This window comes from Salvelinus sp. IW2-2015, linkage group LG3, assembly GCF_002910315.2.
Source record: "Salvelinus sp. IW2-2015 linkage group LG3, ASM291031v2, whole genome shotgun sequence".
Lineage (NCBI taxonomy): Eukaryota > Metazoa > Chordata > Actinopteri > Salmoniformes > Salmonidae > Salvelinus > Salvelinus sp. IW2-2015.
Genome location: NC_036840.1, coordinates 6,351,221 through 6,373,685, shown reverse-complemented (window position 1 = coordinate 6,373,685; position 22,465 = coordinate 6,351,221). Strand labels below are relative to the sequence as shown.

General features: G+C 42.2%; 1 protein-coding gene across 5 annotated transcripts in view; it reads right to left on the bottom strand.

The window, feature by feature from the left end:
* Positions 1-18,867, bottom strand: part of sfmbt2 (Scm like with four mbt domains 2) — a 47,064-nt gene extending 28,197 nt beyond the window's left edge. For 3 of the 5 annotated variants that reach the window (XM_023967052.2, XM_023967060.2, XM_023967075.2), the window contains exons 1-4: positions 18,779-18,867; positions 13,685-13,869; positions 9,923-10,017; positions 6,779-7,019 (exon numbers count right to left, since the gene is read on the bottom strand). In XM_023967052.2, the coding sequence (XP_023822820.1) occupies positions 6,779-7,019; positions 9,923-10,017; positions 13,685-13,775 (427 nt within the window). In that variant the 5' untranslated portion in view covers positions 13,776-13,869; positions 18,779-18,867. Of the gene's footprint in view, positions 1-1,648; positions 1,670-6,778; positions 7,020-9,922; positions 10,018-13,684; positions 13,870-18,778 lie in introns of all 5 variants that reach the window. The other 2 variants (XM_023967045.2, XM_023967068.2) reach the window with 1 other exon arrangement.
* Between the last annotated feature and the right edge of the window lie 3,598 nt (positions 18,868-22,465).

Sequence of the window (22,465 nt, the reverse complement as noted above, 5' to 3'; positions counted from 1 at the left end):
AGTGGTGGAATGCACAAACTCGTCCAGTCCTCGTCCACGGTGGCGCTATTTCACGCAGACCACACCGGGTTCCACTCCTATCAGCCTAAAACAGGAAGCAGCTACCAGTGCATGAATCCCGGTCCTGTTTTGCGTCATGGCTGATGGCCAGAGTCAGGATTTGGCGTAAGCAGCGATGAGTGAAAAAGTAAGATACTTAATAGAAAAATGACTCAAGGTTAGTGAAAGTCACCGTAAATCCTACTTGAGTATAAGATAATAAGTATTTTGGTTTTAAATTATACTTATGTATCAAAAGTTAAATGTAATTGCTGAAAATATATACTTAAGTAAAATGAGTATAAATACTATTTCATAGTTCGCTTATGTATTAAGACAACCAGACGCTAAAAACTTCATTTTTTGACTTTTTTATATTATTTATGTTAGCTACATGTAATAGTTGTACAAACGAATAGTTAGAGGCCAAGTAATGCTAACTAGGGATACAGGGAGATTGCAAAACTATTTTGCTCTGTAAGTCAGTCAAAGTACTTTAAAGTAATTTTGGCTCTTAATTATTGTTTACACCACTCTGACAACACACACGTTTCAAAGTTATATTCTGAACTCGTGCCTGCCTCCCAGTTAAAACAGAGCTATTAAACAACAGCGAGACTGACTACCAAGAATGTGTGTGTATAGGTCCTTTATACTGCAACACCATCTATTTGTATGCATTGTAGAACTACTGGGGGCTAGCAAATTGTGTCCACTGAGTGATGTGTAGAGGTGTAGTGACATGGTTTGGAGATTTGAGATAGATAAGATACGCTATTATTTTGAAAATGACAAATATTAATATAGCATGTATAAAAAAAGGACTTAAAATAACTTATTATAATGTGTGTCCCATGATGTGACCTATTACTTGAGCTTCTCACCAGTGGCAAACTGTTATCGGGGACGGTCATATATAGTATTAGAATTACTTTAAGTAGCATTCACATCACAGCCTGTTAGAATGTCCATACATTTGAGGATTCCATTAATATTTGTGTGTGTCTAAATACAGTGTCACTTGGTGTTAGTTAATTAATTGAAAGAAATAACTGAGTAAATGATTAATCATATCACAGTAAAAATTACGGGCTATTTGAGAATTTGTGGACTCCATTTCCTAATTTACCTAAAAGGTATATTTGATGTTACCAAATGCATGCCCAAATGCCACTGTAATTCAAGAACCCCTATACAGATAGAAGTGAACATCCTTATCCCTCCAAATAATAGGTGGGGAGAGGTGCAGAAATGGGGAAATAACAGAGGGCATGCAGAAAGGGCAGAAAGACGGGGGGGGGTATAAGTCAAACAAACTCTGAGGCAACATCTGTAAGCTGACAAGGAGGAGAAAGGAAGCACACATGCAATGATGAGAAGATTATGATATGCAGAATTCTTGAGACGTCCCCTACTAACCTAACCACCTAACCTACCCTTAACTAACCATAAACCAAAACCCTAGCAACCCCTACCTAACCTGTTTTAAACGTCAACTTCAATGGGTGAGGAGTTGGATGCCCAAGGATCCCATTTAGACTTTTCCTTGCTGAGAAGAGCCAGCAGGCAGGCAGGCGAGTTAGTCAGGAAGACTGATAGGGCTGCTTACCTTTTCTTAGGTAAACGTTATCTGAGAAACAAAAAGAAATAAAGATAACTGTAACATAGACCAAAACACAACACAACGGCATACACCATCTTTGCTTGGCCTGATGCAAGAGGCTTGATGACAAAAGACAATGAAGAGGAGAATCACTTATTTGATCACAGTATAAAGGAGAAAACAAGAGGAAAGGTTGCCAAATGTAATCTAATATTACCTTTCTCCGCTTAGTGAGACACTACAGCTTCCACTCCCCACCTGATCCTGTTCTTGCACAACATGAGGCTACCAGATCATGCACGCTCAGACTTAGAAACACGCATACATCACACCAACAGTCTGTGTCCACTCTCCATGCAAACAACTTATTATAGCAAAACCATAAAACGCAAAATCTCTTGAGTCAGAATCTGAAACTGAGATGTGTGTGCGTGCGCATTGTGTGTGTGTCAACTACCCAGTCCCTTGGGTGTCTCTAACCCACTAACATGCATGGTTATAATGCATGGTCCATTTCATTGCCATTCAGTCCCTCAACATGCAGCTCATCTGCCAACACGCAAGAGGTACTCTATGTGTTTCTTGTGGCCACTCATGCTCCAGTGTATGTGTTAAAAGGTCAATTAAACACATTAAAATCTACACATTTTATCCCCTGCTGCAGTTTCTATAGTCTTATATTATTTTATATCATATATATATATATATTTTTTACAGTCTTATTTGTACCCCGCGAGCTGAGATTTGCCACCAGGTAAAGATTGCGGTGTGAAAAAAGTCAGGTAGAAGCAAATTAGCTCAAGTCTCCTTAAAAAAAAACACTCAAAAATCTACATAAATACATCAAAGCTTTATGGGAGGGTGAGTCATTGGATGAGACTGATCCAGTGGTGAAAATGCTTTTCTAGAACGGCGCTGAAAGGAGGATGGATGTAATCAGATGCTAAATTTATAGATGGATTTATTTTTGACAGCTTTGAAGGGGTGAAACAGAAGGATCAGGGGGTGGAAGGGAGAACGTCAGGTTAGCTAGAGCATTAGAGGTGGAGAAAGGGTGACTTTCTTAATTTAGCGTGGCTAATATTCATGAGGTTAAATTGAGTGTGTTGGTGTGTTTGTGTGTTCAACAAACTAAACAAGCTAAATAAACAATCCACTTTATGAGCAAACTCGTGTTCATCCAGAGTCTACCTTGAATTTAAAGTTTGTCTAATGTATTTTGGGTGTCTTAGTTGTGTGTTCTGTGGGAGGTTTGACTGAAACAGTGCAGTCAGCTGTTGTGTGTTGGCTGACTAGGCAGAATGAGCTCACACTCTTATTGACATCACATGGGCTGGGCCAGGGCAGGGCAGGGTAGAGGTCATAACAGGCTGAGACTGTGTGTGTGTGTGTGTCTTGGGATAGGGTGCACTGTGTCTGTGTGAAGAGGTTTATTGGGGTCTCTACAAGCTACAGGTGTTGTATTTACTAGGAGGGTCAGGTAAAGTCCAGCTACAGGTGTTGTTATTATACTAGGAGGGGTCAGGTAAAGTCCAGCTACAGGTGGAGAGGTTGTACACTGCTCAAAAAATAAAGGGAACACATTAAACACACACAATGTAACTCCAAGTCAATCACACTTCTGTTGAAATCAAACTGTCCACTTAGGAAGCAACACTGATTGACAATAAATTTCACATGCCTGTTGTGCAAATGGAAAGACAAAAGGTGGAAATTATAGGCAATTAGCAAGAACACCCCAATAAAGGAGTGGTTCTGCAGGTGGTGACCACAGACCACTTCTCAGTTCCTATGCTTCCTGGCTGATGTTTTGGTCACTTTTTGAATGCTGGCGGTGCTTTCACTCTAGTGGTTAGCATGAGACGGAGTCTACAAACCCACACAAGTGGCTCAGGTAGTGCAGCTCATCCAGGATGGCACATTCAATGCGAGCTGTGGCAAGAAGGTTTGCTGTGTCTGTCAGCTGTAGTGTCCAGAGCATGGAGGCGCTACCAGGAGACAGGCCAGTACATCAGGAGACGTGGAGGAGGCCGTAGAGGGCAACAACCCAGCAGCAGACCGCTACCTCCGCCTTTGTGCAAGGAGGAGCACTGCCAGAGCCTTGCAAATGACCTCCAGCAGGCCACAAATGTGCATGTTTCAGCTCAAACGGTCAGAAACAGACTCCATGAGGGTGGTATGAGAGGGCCCGACGGCCACAGGTGGGGGTTGTGCTTACCAGCCCAACACCGTGCAGGACGTTTGGCATTTGCCAGAGAACACCAAGATTGGCAAATTCGCCACTGCGCCCTGTGGCTCTTCACAGATGAAAGCAGGTTCACACTGAGCACGTGGAGCACGTGACAGACGTGACAGAGTCTGGAGACGCCGTGGAGAACGTTCTGCTGCCTGCAACATCCTCCAGCATGACCGGTTTGGCGGTGGGTCAGTCCATGGTGTGGGGTGGCATTTCTTTGTGGGGGGCCGCCAGCCCTCCATGTGCTCGCCAGAGGTAGCCTGACTGCCATTAGGTACCGAGATGAGATCCTCAGACCTCTTGTGAGACCATATGCTGACCACATGCACATTTTGTGGCCTGCTGGAGGTCATTTTGCAGGGCTCTGGCAGTGCTCCTCCTTGCACAAAAGGCGGAGGTAGCGGTGCTGCTGCTGGTTGTTGCCCTCCTACGGCCTCCTCCACGTCTCCTGATGTACTGGCCTGTCTCCCTGGTAGCGCCTCCATGCTCTGGACACTACGCTGACAGACACAGCAAACCTTCTTGCCACAGCTCGCATTGATGTGCCATCCTGGATGAGCTGCACTACCTGAGCCACTTGTGTGGGTTGTAGACTCCGTCTCATGCTCCACTAGAGTGAAAGCACCGCCAGCATTCAAAAGTGACCAAAACATCAGCCAGGAAGCATAGGAACTGAGAAGTGGTCTGTGGTCACCACCTGCAGAACCACTCCTTTATTGGGGATGTCTTGCTAATTGCCTATAATTTCCACCTTTTGTCTCTTCCATTTGCACAACAGCATGTGAAATTTATTGTCAATCAGTGTTGCTTCCTAAGTGGACAGTTTGATTTCACAGAAGTGTGATTGACTTGGAGTTACATTGTGTTGTTTAAATGTTCCCTTTATTTTTTTGAGCAGTGTATATATACTAGGAGGTCAGGTAAAGTCCAGCTACAGTGTTGTATTATACTAGGAGGTCAGGTAAAGTCCAGCTACAGGTGTTGTATTATACTAGGGAGTCAGGTAAAGTCCAGCTACAGGTGTTTGTATTATACTAGAGGTCAGGTAAAGGACAGCTACAGGTGTTGATTATTCTAGGAGGTCAGGTAAAGTCCAGCTACAGGTGTTGTATTTATTCTAGGAGGTCAGGTAAAGTCCAGCTACAGGTGTTTTATTATTCTAGGAGGTCAGGTAAAGTCCAGCTACAGGTGTTTTATTATTCTAGGAGGTCAGGTAGTCCAGCTACGGGTGTTGTATTATACTAGGAGGTCAGGTAAAGTCCAGCTACAGGTGTTGTATTATTCTAGGAGGTCAGGTAAAGTCCAGCTACAGGTGTTTTATTATACTAGGAGGTCAGGTAAAGTCCAGATACAGGTGTTGTATTATACTAGGAGGCCAGGTAATTTCCACTACAGGTGTGAGTTCAGTATATGAGTTATAAAGCCACAGATGAAGAGGGTGTGTTTATTCACTATAGGCTAAGATGTGCGTTTTCAAGTGTAAAACGCAAATAAACTCAGCAAAAAAAGAAACGTCCCCTTTTCAGGACGCTCTCTTTCAAAGATAATTCGTAAAAATCCAAATAACTTCATGGATCTTCATTGTAAAGGGTTTAAACACTGTTTCCCATGCTTGTTCAATGAACCATAAACTATTAATGAACATGCACCTGTGGAACGGTCATTAAGACTAACAGCTTACAGACGGTAGGAAATTAAGGTCAATTATGAAAACTTAGGACACTAAAGAGGCCTTTCTACTGACTCTGAAAAACACTAAAAGAAAGATGCCCAGGATCCCTGCTCATCTACGTGAAGATGCCTTGCAGCATGCCTAAGGAGGCATGAGGACTGCAGATGTGGCCAGGGCAATAAATTGCAATGTCTGTACTGTGAGACGCCTAAGACAGGGCTACAGGGAGACAGGACGGACAGCTGATCGTCCTCGCAGTGGCAGACCACGTGTAACAACACCTGCACAGGATCGGTACATCCGAACATCACACCTGCGGGAAAGGTACAGGATGGCAACAACAACTGCCCGAGTTACACCAGGAACGCACAATCCCTCCATCAGTGCTCAGACTGTCCGCAATAGGCTGAGAAAGGCTGGACTGAGGGCTTGTAGGCCGGTTGTAAGGCAGGTCCTCACCAGACATCACCGGCAKCAACATCGCCTATGGGCACAAACCTACCGTCGCTGGACCAGACAGGACTGGTAAAAAGTGCTCTTCACTGACGAGTTACGGTTTTGTCTCTCCAGGGGTGATGGTCGGATTCACGTTTATCGTCAAAGGAATGAGCGTTACACKGAGGCCTGTACTCTGGAGCGTGATCGATTTGGAGGTGGAGGGTCTGTCATGGTCTGGGGCGGTGTGTCACAGCATCATCGGACTGAGCTTGTTATTGCAGGCAATCTCAACACTGTGTGTTACAGGGAAGATATTCTCCTCCCTCATGTGGTACCCTTTTTGCAGGCTCATCCTGACATGACCCTCCAGCATGACAATGCCACCAGCCATACTGCTCGTTCTGTGCGTGATTTCCTGCAAGACAGGAATGTCAGTGTTCTTCCATGCCTAGCGAAGAGACCGGATTTCAATCCCATTGAGCACGTCTGGGACCTGTTGGATCGGAGGGTGAGGGCTAGGGCCATTCCCCCCAGAAATGTCCGGGAACTTGCAGGTGCCTTGGTGGAAGAGTGGGTCTGTGGAACTTGTTCAGTTTATGTCTCAGTTGTTGAATCTTGTGATGTTCATACAAATATTTACACATCTTAAGTTTGTTGAAAATAAACGCAGTTGACAGTGAGAGGACGTTTCTTTTTTTGCTGAGTTTATAAAAGTGTGTATGATCAAATATCAACTCACCGCTCTCTGTGTCTGTGTGTGTGTGTGTGTGTTCCCAGGTGGTGTCCCTACCTTCAGGGGGTTGGAGGGTCTTGTTGTTCTGGGAGCACCAGCCTACTGGGTGGAGTTCGGCGGTCATGACATCACACCAGAAGTCGGCCTTACGGTCATCTCCATAGCCACTGAAGCGCAGCAGCAGCAGCTGGCCACAGGTGGTGACGATGGTGGCCACCCAATAGGTGTCTGGGCTGCTCTTATTGGCCACCTCCAGCTTCATCCCCGGCTGAAAGCTGCTCTGTAGGCTGATGTCCACCTGCGAGAACCAATCAGAGAGCACCATGTCATACAATAGCCCGTCCTCACTGACAGGTGAGCTTGATTATAATGGGCTTGCATTTAAGAGGTAAATCAAGTGCATTGAGCGAGATAAAGCACATCTATACATTGACATTCTAAAGTAAAATGACATCACAGGTCTACATGCAAAATGAGGGACGTCTGACTGGCTCGCTAAGCCATGATTAACAGAGTAAAACACAGGTGGGCCACAAGTAATGAACAGGTATGACACAGGTGATTTCCAAAAGCTCCCCACCCACACTGTTTAGGAATCTGTTTGTTCACAAGGGTCAAGGGTCCTTTAACGTTCCCCTGAACTTTCAACCACTTTGAATATCCTAAACAATCTGGCCTTGCGGACAGTGACTCAGAGAGAACATGAGGGCGAGAGAGAGAGAGAACATGAGGGCGAGAGAGAGAGAGAGAACATGAGGACGAGAGAGAGAGAGAGAACATATATAAAGGGCTAGTACCAGGAAATGGATAATGTAATGTTTCAACTTTAGCCACAGGCTGCACCTCACACATATCTAAAACCCATTATATAAAACACAACACACAAATGCACGCACGTGCACACACTGCCTGTGTTACTGGAGAAAAGCCAACATCTTAGAACTAAAAACAATGCAAATGGCCTCATGACTTCCTGAGAAAAACAAATCAAATATGCTGTATCACACTGGATGGCTTATGTAAGAGAGGCAGAGGCGGAGAGAGAGACAGAAACAAAGACAAAGAGAGAGCGAAAGACAAAGAGAGAGACAGCGAGAGAGAAAGACAGCGAGAGAGAAAGACAGCGAGAGAGAAAGCGAGCCCACAAGGAATCCCTGTTTCAATTGGCACTAGGTCTGTTTAGAGCATGAGAGATATTTCACAGAATCACATTTTCAGGGGAAATCATGCTCTTTTTCCTGTGACTCAATCCACTTACCAACAACACTCCCATTCAAATATGATCATCTTTGATGTGTCCAACCGGGCAATCACATCAGCGCACCCCTCACGGACTTCTGTTCACACACAGAGCTTGAGCCCGCTTTACCTGACATCTATGAAATCAGTCAATGCCATTAAACCCACTGAAAGTCTACTTCCATACTGTACGCTCCTTTCTTTCTGCTACATTATGTAGGATTACTTATGCATTCCCTTTTCCCATAGTCCCCTGCAGCTGTGTGGCAGGCCTCCTTAAGATAGACAGCTGTTTCATCAGGCTTCACTACCACTACTGGCAGTCTGACACTACACCAGGCAAGACTGTGGAGTGGTGTAACATTCAAGGCAGGGGTATTCAACTCTTACCCAACGAGGTCCAGAGCCTGCTGGTTTTCTCTTCTACCTGATCATTAATTGCACCCACCTAGTGTCCCAGGTCTAAAATCAGTCCCTTAGAGGGGAACAATGAAAAACGGCAGTGGCACTGGATTCCAGGTCAGGAGTTGAGTTTGAGGGATACGTGCCTTTTTCCGTCTTTTTCCAACTTCCATGGAGCTTGAGTCATCATCTCTGAGTAATTGTGTGGGTTGTGTTCAATGCTAAATGTCACAGGAATTTACGTGTGTATGACGCCAAAATACACATGCACTATGTACAGCACATTGGGAAAGTGTTCAGACCCATTCCCTTTTTCCACATTCTGTTAGGTTACAGCCTTATTCTAAAATGGATTAAATAAATAAAAATCAACCTACACACAATACCCCATAATGACATTTGAAAACAGGTTTAGAAATTGTTACAAAAAAAACATAAATACCTTACTACATACGTATTCAGACCCTTTGATATGAGACTCAAAATTGAGCTCAGGTACATCCTGTTTCCATTGATCATCCTCGAGATGTTTCTACAACTTGGAGTCCACCTGTGGTAAATTCAATTGATTGGACATGATTTGGAAAGGCACACATCTGTCCACAGTTGACAGTGCATATCAGAGCAATAAAACAAGCCGTGAGGTAGAAGGAATTGTCCGTAGAGCTCCGAGACAGGATTGTGTCGAGGCACAGATCTGGGGAAGGGTYCCAAAAAAGGTCTGCAGCATTGAAGGTCCCCAAGAACACAGTGGCCTCCATCATTCTTAAATGGAAGAAGTTTGGAACCGCCAAGACTCTTCCTAGAGCTGGCTGCCCGGCCAAACTGAGCAACCGGGAGAGAAGGGCCTTGGTCAGGGAGGTGACCAAGAAACCGATGGTCACTCTGACAGAGCGCTAGAGTTCCTCTGTGGGGATGGGAGAACCTTGCAGAAGGACAATCATCTCTGCAGCACTCCACCAATCAGGGCTTTATGGTAGTGGCCAGACGGAAGTCACTCCTCAGTAAAAGGCACCACAGCCCACTTGGAGTTTGCCAAGCTTGTAGCGTCATATCCATGAAGACTCGAGGCTGTAACCCCTGCCAAAGGTGCTTCAACAAAAGACTGAGGAAAGGGTCTGAAAACTAACGTAAATGTGATATTTCCATTTTTTCTTTGTCATTATGGGGTATTGTGTGTAGATTGATGAGGGGGGAAAAAAACTACTTAATCAATTTTACAATAAAGCTGTAACGTAACAAAACGTGGAAAAAGTCAAGGGGTCTGAATACTTTCTGAATGCACAGACGCAACAATGAGGATGCAGGGTATGTCATCTTTGGTATGCGAGTCTCGGTGAACAGCAGTGACTATGAATATGTAACTATTTGAGTGTGGTCTTCAGCAGGTAAGTTTTGCCTGAGCCTATGAGCCTAACTACACTGCTTAACATCATTAGCTAAAGTACATTCTCACTCAAACACGTTTAAAAGGATTTGCGTGATTGCCACTCATTCAATAACAGTATTTACAAGATGTTGTGAGGGTTATGGAAATGTAAACATGTGGTTTTCACTCACATGCTTAAAAGCGGTGTGGGGTGCAGCGGTCGCCCCCGTCTCCTCTAGGTACTCCTCCCAATTAAAGTCTGCCTCTTCCTCCATGGAGTCTGCGTCTGATAGGAAGAAAGCCCCGTCAATCATTTTGACTGCCACCAACCCAGTCACAAAACATAAAAATCACCATAAATACAAGCATAACAGCATCACACTCAATAATGACATGTTTTATTGAATTAAATAGCAAAAACAAATCGTTCAGTCAACATTCATACCGGTTATAGACTAGGGTGATATCGTCTATATGAATGCAGCTGCCACTGTATTGAAGCCAGTGGACGCAGTTTTCATCATTAATTGCAGGCGATAGGTTCAATACACATCCCTGCATTCTGTATTAAAGTTCGGTTCACACTGTGAACCCGAATGAACACATAAAATAAACACTAGCCCTATGGGCTTTGAGAGCTCCCGTGTGGCTCAGTAGGTAGAGCATGGCGCTTGCAACGCCAGGGTTGTGGGTTCGATTCCCACGGGGGGACCAGCACGGGGAAAGATGTATGCACTCACTACTGTAAATTGCTCTGGATAAGAGAGTCTGGTAAATGAATAAATGTCCAATTCAAATGCCTACGCTGTGTTGTAGGCTTATGTCTCTTCAGTAAATCTGAGCTGGATCTTTATTCCATTCAAACAACTCGAGCCTATGTGCACGTTGTAAATCAAAATTAACATCTTAATTGGCTCATTTCAAACTGTCCTTGGTGAGGCYCAATAAACCTGAATTGGGGGATCCTCCAGCATCGTTTAAATCTCCAGTTTTCCAACAGTTTGGCTTCCCAGTAGATTACAACGCCGATGGACAGAGAGGTGTGGATAAAACCGTATGTAGCCACGGCTCAACGAGAATAGCCTATGCAGCTGCCAACACCTCAAATATGTTGACACACACGCTGACATCCCCCCCAGTATACCGGCGCAAGACGGAAACGCAAAGAAACTTAACATCGTCTCACCTCTGCATTCAAGCATTCCTTGGCAGCTGATTCTGACTGGGCCAAAGAAATTACAGGAGTGATAGGTAGACTATGTTTATATTTTTGGAGTCTTTGGTTTATAGCCGCAGATATGCGCCCATTTTCAGTGGTTGATAACAGAGGGATTCAGCACCTCGTGATAGTGCTCGAGCCACGTTACAAACTTCCCTCTTGCACTCGTTTCAGCAAACAGGTAGTACCCCGCTCTATGTAAGCAAGCCAAAGCCTTCAATGAATTGGCCAATGCACACTGTGAAGGCACTTAACAGTGACAGCCCATTACATTACCCCGGAATGGTTGATGTCCCATGCTACAGACAAGCCCTCTTCATCAGAGTCACAACTGTGCATCTGGRACTTAAGGAGGCAGTGTCATGGTGCGTTCGTAACCAAGTGGGAAGTGTTAATTACTAGTGGGAAACTCGTCTATCATCCTGAGCACCCACTTCTCCGACATGGTGACCTCTGACGTCACCTAGTAAYGAAATGGCCTTTAAAACAGTATTTTCTGCAGTTAAAATAAATCCATTATTGTGGTTTTTGAACTCTATAATTTGTTTACAAGCATGATAGTTGTACTTTCAGTTTATAGTTGACGCAGCTTGTTGGCCACTAGCCCATCTGCATTTATCAGCGAGTTCAAATAACATGAACGCATCCAACTGGTATTTACGACTTCACAACTGGTACATTTCCACCTCCCACATGGTTACAAATGCAGCATCAGAGTGGAAACTTGACAGGCACAACATAACAATCCTGTCACAACAGACAACGCCAGGAACATTGTGAATGCTGAACATTGAGAATGGCATTTCATTTTCCGCTGTACTGACACTGAACCGTGACCCCAACACCGCAATACGTACCCAACTGTGGGTTTGGTGAACCGTTACACCGCTACTTATAGAAGTAGGAGATACCAGACCCGGTCTCAGGGATGGAGAACTCTGGAGAGCCCTTCGATCCCCACTGAGTTGGCTAGATCTGATTTCAGTTATTTTGCACCTTACGTGTGGAATGATCCCCAACGCACTTTAAAACTGGAGGAATTTTTGCCTCTAGGGCACTTCAGACAGCTTTTAGGGGACCTGTTTTACTGGATAATGTGTTTTTTATGATTGTGTTTTGCTTTTCATGTATTGTTGTGTAATAAGGTATATTTTAATGTGTATATGGATGTGTAGTTTAATGTGTATGTTGTATTTTTATGTGTATTCAAGAGACCTTGTTCTTAGCATTGATTCCCTGTCAAAATAAAGGTGAAATAAAATTTGAATAAATGACAATGCAGCGGAGAAAAAGCAATAGGACAGGAATAATGTTGTAAACAAAACTGTATATTTCCTCAGTCCCTAGCGAAAAAGTCGAGTGGAATACAGTTTGCGTGGAGTGGGAAAAAATGTGTACGCCTTCATTCTGCAACGATCAAAGTCACCGTGTAAACAGATACGTCATAATAAGCATAAACAAAACATACGGATTTAATGAGACAAGCAGGGTGAGATCTGATCACACCAATGTAATTTCTCTAAATCTATGGGGGAAAAAACTTTATAAACACAGCAGGAACCAGCTGAAACGAAGTTTAGTCTCTTTTCAACCATTCAAAATTAGGTCACTTGAAAATGTATCTGATCTTTAGTGAGTTTCATCTGTGTGTGTGTGTTCCAGGTCTTACGTAATGCCACTAATGTTTCTCCTCAAGGTGAGAACTGTTTAATTTGCCCGTGGGAGACTATTACTTGGACATGGTATAATGTGTCTTCTGTGTGTGTGTGTGTGTGTGTGTGTGTGTGTGTGTGTGTGTGTGGGAGAGAGAATCTGCATCTCTTGTTCCTGCTGTGTGGTTTCTCCTCTCTAGGCTGTGTCTCATGGGACTTAGTGTGTGGGACTTAACCTGCACTAATGAGAGAGAAGAAACTACCAGTTGTTGCAGTCGGGGGTTTTCTGAAAAGAATCTGCTAGGCTTGCTCTTCTCCCTTACACATAGCAGTGTGTGTGTGTTCACACTCCCCATCCCRAGACCTTTACAAAGGCTATGACGTCATACCTTCCACTATCCATCTCAACCTGATTCAAAGGGGTCACGTTACGAACGCTGCTTTTAACAAAAAGTAACCTTGTCATTCAAGCGTATTTGAGATTTAGAAAAGCACTTTAAAAATCCTTTCAAATATGTTTTATAATTAAAAATATGTCAGATCAACCGTGGTGTTGAGAAAACGCTCCTAGGTGAGTTGTATTTCCTCTTTCCTGTCCGCCCAACAAAACTTTCCAGTTTTCTATTTCTTTTAATCCGAGTTCCACTTTTCAAGTCTGTTTATCTGATAAGAAGCACCTTGTAGGCCTGAACAGAACAAGGAAGTGAACACAGGAAAAKCCTGACAGAGAAACTAACTATGACTCCACAGTCAGCTCATACTTCCCCACACCACTGACCAGGTAAACTGGACCAGATTCTCTCACAGCTTGACACAGTGGCTGCTGCAGATTCATGCTGAATAATCCAAACCTAAAAAAAAATAGCCCTGCACTACACGCATTCTGAGACCTTGTTGAAGGTCAATAATGGTGTGGCATGTAAAAAGGAATGGGAAAAATTGGGAAATGGCTGCACAACCCCCTGTTGTGATTGTGATACAATGGAGATGAGTGGTTGTGCCCTTCACGTGTCATCAAAACAATGGAAGACAAAAAATGAGGAAGGGATCCAAGATTAAAAAGCGTAGGTAAAATCCCTCACCTGAGTGCACCCGTTCTTCTCTCCCATTGGTCGGGCTGTGGGATTTCCCCGCGGAGAGAGCCAACGGCCTGTCCTGTGGGCGGGACTGCATCCTGCTCTCTCTTCCTGGTAACCTTTACCGTTTTACCCTTTGTCCGTCTGTCTTCAGACTCCCCAGTCTTCACTGCATCTCCCTCATTCCTCCACTGTGTCACACAAAGGAGGAGTTAAGTAGGAATGGAGCATTAAAATCCATACCATTTCCATCTAAACAATGACCACTATAACGAAAGACAATACGGTCATTTATTTCAGACCATACAGATGAGAAAAAAGAAGAAACCCGCACACTGCTCTTGATATCATCACTGCTCGTTATTAAGCTTTACGCATCGGCCTCACGGCCTTCGTCAGGGCTTGTGAGTTTTTACATTTTTTATTAGCACCCTTATGCAGACTTAGCTCCACCCACATTCGTTCCAGGCATCGAATGGGGTTGGAGTCGAACAATGTGCATTTCATAAATATTGTAATAAATTGTGTACATAAAACGCATTTAACACGTCTGTAAAACCACAATGAGCACATCGACTCACCGAGCAAGTTTTCATGAATCATTGGGTACATTGCAAGAAAAACAGAGTAATCTGAAATAGGGGACATTAATTCATGTTCACATTTACAACATATATAGGTATTTCATCATTAAGACCTTTTGGGAATGTCTGGAGGGTGAAAATCCCAAAACATTCTCTTTTGCTCAGAGTATTATTTATATCACCTCCCCTGTCTGATATCTTAACTTTCACTATGCCACAAAATCTAAAAAAAGGTAGAAATGTCATGTTTCAGGTCATTAAAATGTACTGCGACTGGATAATCTCTGTCGTTTCTCCTGATTGAACTTGTATGTTCACTAATTCTCTGTTTGAGAGAACGAGAGGTTTTACCTACAGAACAGCCCACCATACAGAAGGGATAGCCTCTGTTCTACTAATTATATTTGTACAGCATAGAATACCTGCTCAGCACAGTGCATTTCTACTGTATGCCTCTGCTTGGTACAGTCTGCGAGAGCAATGTGCAGTTTCTGCTGTCGTGGATTTGCATACCTCAGCACAGCTCTTCAGCCACAAGAGATAACCAATCACAGTTGAAATAAGGTAGAAGAACAGGACTGACACAGCAGAACCTCATAAACCCATGCCACAGAGATCAGCGTTACATAAACCATTACGGAAGAAGAGGTTATTTCATATGGCTTGAATCGCTCGCATAGGAATCATAACACTTAGTCATAATTTACTCATACTTTTGTTTTATCTAAAAGATCTTAAGAGAAAAACAAACTAAATATGCTCCTATTGTTTTTCCACTCTGTCTCTTTCCCAGATCACATGGTTACATTTGGGATATTTTGGGATAACTGCCATTTCGCTCAGCCTCCGCAATGACTCACTGGAACTGCACGCACTTCCATCAAATGTTCAATTAACACTGATTCATAGAGCAGATTCATACCAATGCCCTTCAATCAAACTAATACACAAAAACAACTCTCTGCAGACTTCGCAAATTTGCCTCAGCATTCAAATCCCCATTCAAAAGAGCAATAGGCAATGTTATGTGCTTGTCATCAGGCGTTTTTTATAGCATGAGGAACATAATTGGCAATGCATTGAAATCAACTCGTTGCTTCATTGCATAGCTGTGTCCTTTCACGACATGTAATCCTTCTGAATGTGTCCTCCGTCACGCAGGGATCCAAACACACATCTATCCATAGCGTAAACAACAAGCTGGTCTAATTGGACTCACATGACGCTGCCCCCTGTCCCTCTCCACTCAGCCTGATAGTCCACATCCTCCGGGACGCAAACATAGGATCCATCTACTGACTTCAGACCAGAAACTATCAGAGATCACAGGCAACAAGGTCCATTAAATAACTAAAATGTAGTATAAACCACAATGTCTAAGACACAAATCAGAGAAAATCACAGATTTAGAGAACCGAGCAACTTGTCTCACAGAGGGTCACTTATCCCAGAAATGATCTCACTGATTTAAATCGAAAATGTTCACTATTATAGCATTCAGTCAGGAGGATCTAAGGCTGCATGTACACAGGCAGTACAAATCTGATTTTTTTCCTCTCCCACAAATAGTTTTTTTTGGACCAACAGCAGCCTAACTAAACCACTAAATGAAAACATATTGGTCCATACTGGTCCCCAGCATCCCAGTGAGCAGCCCAGATTGGATCCTGGGGATTAGGCTGATCTGCGTGTTAATCTGAGACGCAGGTCTTTCCTGGTTAAAGCCTCATCAGATTGAGATGGTGGGGGGCGGTGTTGTGGGTTAGCCCTGATGAGTCCAGTAGGCACCACACGCCGTRCCTTAGCTGCCTTTCTCTAAAACCCCAACCGGGACAATAGAAAGACATAATGGGGAATTAGCAGATTAACTAACACTATTTGGGCTGGGTGTGTCCTTCCTTATTTCCCGTCATGTTTTTGTTTGTAGGTATCAAAATTTGACACAATTTATCCTGTGAAGATTCTGTTTTATCACTCACTATGTAATCTACAATATCACATCCAACGAAAGATTTCGTGATTTATCAGTATCTATGATGTATTAGTATAATATATCAGTAGAATATAGTGTCTTGTCTCTATGGCTCATCTAGCCTGGTGTGTTCCTTAAACAGCCTGTGATGCTGTGTGAGATCAGCTGACTGAGATATTTAAAAGACTGAAGAGCAAACAACTGCCCCAGGCAGACAGACAGACAGGCCACAATGCACAGAGGCAATGAGAAAACATACTAATGGGCAGCCTACTGCCTACAACAGCAGCTTCAGGCAACTTCTCCAGCATCAAGCCATTGTTTGAGTAACATCACACCAGAAGGTCTATATGATTACTTTTCTAAAAACTCAAAAATTATCTAAAATAGATGGAAATGGATCTTGTTTGATCTTAATCCAAATTTCATGTTGTATAATATATCTTTATCTTCTTTGAAGAAAAAACATCCGATGTAGGCCAATCATTGGACAGTTTGCGCAGAGCACGTTGTGTCTGTTATGATGACTTATGCCACGTGACTCATTATCTCTCCTTCAGACATTGAGTTGCTCATGATCCCGTCAAAAAAATAAAAATAAATTGAAACTCCTGTGATTCATTCATCCATACACCTCACTGAACTCTTAGTGGAGAAAACGAAATGTGGCTTTCTTTACATTGCAATTAATCTAGTCAGAAAAACACTTCCCATGAGCAATTAGCCTGGGAATGTGGTTACCTTGCCATTATTTCACCTGAAACTATAGCAGACACCTTTGAACTGACGATGTCAAGTCACAACCTTGACCTGATGACCTAATACATCCGTTTTCCATATCACGTTGTTATGTAAATCACCGTGAAAGATGTGTTAGTAATGTAAGTTGTTCTTGGCTAATACAATTATCTGTCTTCACTCACAAAGCAGAGCCAATCCATCAATGTTTTATCTGTTCTTCCTTTAGAACCTTATCAGGGATTTACATACAATGGCATGTGCTTTCAAAAGATCGATTACGAACGGCGCTGAGGAGTACATGAATAAAACCATCAATAACCATGCATCCTTGATCATCTACCCCTATACCAGATTCCTGGACACTTCATAGGGTTTTACTGTAAAGAGGCGAGATCTTCTCCGTGATGTTGCTTGCTTCCTTCCATTCCATCTAGGCTACACCAGTACCAAGGCAAAACGATCTCACATGAGAGTCACCGACAGAGAGCCCCCGACCTGCCGTATGTTTTAGGGTTTTATGGCAATAGGCAGCCTGAATACGCATGAGAGTGCACATGCACATCACTGTTCATTCGGTAACGTGGCTTTATTTTTATATTCATTGTGGAGCCAAATGTAATCCCGAAGAGGGATCATCAGAATAATGCGCAGCTAAACTCCGCATTTGCTGACCGCCCGCAATAAAAAAAAAAATAATTAAATGGATATATGCGCGGTTTAACCCAATTAGCAACTTCGTCATACAAATTTGGCATAACGTCGGATTGGGAGAATTACCTCGTGCAATTTTACAATCATCAAGATTGGATGTTAAAACCTTGACGGATGATTAAAAAGACAAATGGAACCGTTCATCAGACCATTATTCTATGTCTACTAAATAACGATAAAAAAAATAGATTGTAACTGCTAATGCTGATAAAGTGAAACAGGAAATGTAGCTAGGCGTACTGTGCATTTGTGGGATACGGGTGTCGCCGACGTCCTCTCGGTGCGTTACACAGTCAGTCATTTGTATATGGCACTTCGCTAATGTACTTTGCACACAAAGTATTGCAGCGGAAAAAAACTCTAACGGTATTGCTAAACGTCCACTTCCAATTTAATTCATTAGAGCTTGTTAATGCGCATCAAAAGAAACTGAAACTGGACGTTTAACTGTAGTAATTTTATTTTTTCCTCATTCAAAGATTTTACATGCAGTTTTACACACCAAAACCCGCCATGTTGAAAGTGGTTTGACATATTGGCAATGTCCGGTATTTTCCGATGCCTTTGCGCACCTATGTGTGGAAAAAAACGTGACACACCTACACGTTTAAACTGTAAATATMAACATTTAAAATGAAGTCAGGGGTGTGAATTTATGAGCATTTCACAATTTTATCGTTTTTAGTGSAAAGCAGACCGTTAGATGGAAATTCATTTATCAGGCTTATTGAAATATGTTTTTCCTACGCACGGCAAGCATTAAAATAAATGTTTATGTAACCAATTTATTTTTGCATCAAGGTTTATATTAAATAAAGAAAAACAATCATACTAACTAAATTGAAAGTGCCACGAAGCGACGTTCTAACCGCATGTGAAAGCTATAATTACGCACGTAAAAACACTTTGAACAACTTGGCTCCTGAATGCGCCAGTATTTATGTTTCTAGAGAAACAGCCTCGAGTAGGAATGGTTAAAGGTTTTAGCCAGGAAAAACCTTTCACTGTAGATATTTCGTCGAGAAAACGACGGCTCCAGATTAGTAACCTACATAAATATTTAAAGAAGCGTCAACCTGTCACCTGTCTTACCTTAATGATGTTTTTTTCGCGTCTAATTTGCGAGCCTTTTTCGCTCGGTGGAAGCCAGCGAGCGACGTCTTTCAACTGCACAGCACAGAGCTCGTTCCAATATGGCATCCCACATCTGCGCATGTCCAAAAATCTTCAGATTATTTTCAAGCCAACTCCTTCAATGACCTTTAGTGCAGTTACGAATTTTTTTCTGACAATTATAAATAGAATGTCGAAGTAGGCTACCCACCCCCATATTTTAACCCCTCGGTCTTTCATAGTTTAAATACACAACACATAGATGTTGTTACCAGTGTGTTTACACAATGATGAAGCCACTATTTTTACACTTCTAAACAATTTTTTTATTTTATCTTTATTTAACTAGGCAAGTCAGTTAAGAACAAAATCTTATTTACAATGACGGCCTACCACGGCCAAACCCTAACCAGGACGACGCTGGGCCAATTGTGCGCCGRCCTATGGGAATCCCAATCACGGCCGGTTGTGATACAGCCTGGAATCGAACCAGGGTCTYTAGTGACCCCTCTAGCACTGAGATGCAGTGCCTGCATCTGCGCCACTCGGGAGTCCAATTCATGATAGATGTAATGACATTTCCGAATACGTTTTTTATTGTCGAAACTAATTGTTTCATTGTTTTAAAAATGGGAATATAGGCTATATTCTATTAAGGTTGTTTTTACATGTGAAATATAAGTGTCCAATACACAAATCCCAAAAGAAGCCAATAGGCATACTGTATAGTCAAAGATAAAAGCCTGTTTAAGCCTTGAGCCAAAAATGCTTGTCTAACAACTATTTMACTTTCAAATAAATGAACGAACGTATAGGCCTATGCATGTGCTACCCCCTTCTTTGAGAATTACATTGGCACTGTTTCTGACTGTTACAGTCGTGTCTTGACATACTAACCTTTTCTTTCGGTTAATTGCGTGTTTTTATAAAGAATTATGCTATTCAACATATAATGAAACGTAACTCAAAGTTTAGTGTGCACGAGAGACAGCATGTGCACGAGAGACAGTCTTACTGATTACAAGGGAATTCAGTGTCACATACTGCACAGAAGTCGTATTTATTTAATGGTATTGATTTAAAAGATKAATTAAAAAGGTATCGTTTTTTAACAGCTCAATTTGTGTTGTTTTTGTAATGTTAGTGCATAAAGTCGAAACTGTTTCCGCTTGACTGAAAACTGAAAACGTTTATGCACTTTATTAAAACACTTASAGCAGCCTACATGAGATAAAACCATTGACATTCATTGATAAGCAATGCATTGATAAAGGTGAGTATCTCATGATCATTCTGTCCGTCAACRAAACCCTTGTATTCATSGGGTCCAGAAGCAAATMGGGGTATAAGGGCTTCATATGGTCCCAGTTCGGCCCATGTCTCCAAAGTCCCGAATTGAAGGCAACTCAGCAAGGCATGAACATTTTAAGTTTCCATGAATTGAATTGTATTATCAACCAATATATGATCAGGGTATCATCTTCATGACTATGTAACAAAAGCATCGCATTCAATGGATATTGCATTAGAAGCAGGCCTATTGTCCTGTCACGTTTTTGGAATGTGCCTCATGTACTGAAGTAACTGTCATCATTTTATTGCTCTCACTTATTGACACATATTTAACATGGCTACTCTATTTGGAAGATTTACCATTTCATCAAATAATTGTTATAGCGTTCAAGCATTACTGTAGTCAATACTATCCTCTAGTGGTAGAGCGTGTGTAGGCCCACTCGCCAACTGAATGGGAATAGACAGACATGATGAGGGTATAAAATATAACTCATTTTAAACTGTCTTGAACTGGGTATCATATTTTATGAGGATATTCTTTTGACTAAATACATATACATAAAAAATATGTATGATTGTTTGAAAACTATAGTTACAACAGTGTATTGTGGAGGTTTTAGGCCTGTAAAATGTCAGGCTATAATGTTTGGTATAGACTGTGAGTAAATCAATTGTTTTAAATTGCGGAACAATAATGCAAAAACTAAATTGCGCAATATAGACCTACTTGTTGGATAATGATTTTGGGAAACCRTGCAACCTCCTTCGGCTGTCATCATCCCATAACAGTGCTAGAATGAATGAGCAWCATCTTCCACTTGCAACTCAAACAAAAAGGCAGGCAGTCACTCAGATAGGCCTACKGAATTGTCTGAGTTGCCTATCCACCACCGGCCTCATCCATACTCCTCTGATGAAGCGAATGCCTCTCGGCGGCTTCGCGCCTCCGGGTCCATTCCCGTGGAGGGAAGTGTGCGTGTGCACGTGGTGGTGAGGTGCTGGTAACAGATGGTTGGTTAGAAACGCGCGGTTTAATCTGCCAGAGAAGAGGCTTTAACAAGTGCGCGGGGGAACGGATTATCCCCCACGTGCGACGCATGCATTGCACGGGCCACTGCCCTTTGTCTGTGTGCCAGTCAGAAGAAAAGTGATGGTTTGTCTCTACAACTCAATAACTCCCAAATTCATCTAGCCTGCCTTGACAATGACCATGGAGTAGGCCTATCATAAACCATTGGATTGAATGAAATGCCATAGGCCTATTGCAAACCCATAGGCTATGGCTATTGATTGAATAAGTAATTAATCAGTAATTAATTAGATGCCAACTTCCTCATCATTCCATAACTGGACAATAGTGGCTTCATGACTAGGCACTAATGCACACAGCCCCTTAATCTCCAACTAAAGGCCATTCAAAATCCGTTTTGCTTATTAACACTTGAAAGGCTTTGAGGGATCCCACTTTGAGCCAATGAGCAGTTATTCTGACTGCAAAATAACAGTCTTATAAATACATTTCACATACTATTGCACAAATAATCATTTGGTTGTGTGTTATGAAGGCTTGGGTAACATTAGAGTATGTTACCCAATAAAACAAATCAAAGAGCATTTTCATCGGTTTATGTTAGTGTAGGCTATCTGTGGTGCACATGGAACAGTTATTCTTGGAAAAGGTGATATTTTGAAATAGAGATAATCTCTTACATTTTTTTTGTTATTTGGCAAAGGTAAGTGTTTTGGAAACCTCAGAATCTGCTCTTTCTGATAGTATATAGAAGTCAAAGGGTCTTACCTGCATGTAACTCTGTAGGAGCCTCAGAGGATTTGAAAAAGTCACTTTTTGGTGCTCTGTTTCCCTGCCTCTGTGTCAATTCCAACTAAACTGCAATGTCTCTTCATATTCAATTTGACAATTGACAATATTGTCACCCATCAGATTATTGCCAATTTAATTTTGTATTTAGACTAACTCTATTATTATATTTGTGAAATAATTTTCAATATAGTTTAGGTGTAGTTTAGATGGGCCATCATCAGCTGAGCGGGCTGACTGCTGGTGAATGAGAAGAAGAAAGAAATACATGACCTTTAAAAACTGGATATGACACAAATTCTGTTTCTGATCTCGAAATTCTAAAAACAAATGTATGTGATAAATATACTTACTTAGGAAAAGTAAATGACGGAGGGTGGSATTAGTTTAAAAACGGCAGAGATATTTCAATATAATTAACATGCAGTCTAAATGACTACCTCAACTTCCACTATTGTTGTCTCTCATCATGTGTAGGACACATCATCTGACTGCTGTATTACAGATAATTCATATTACAAAGGTTGTCCATTTAGATTAAATTATAGCCT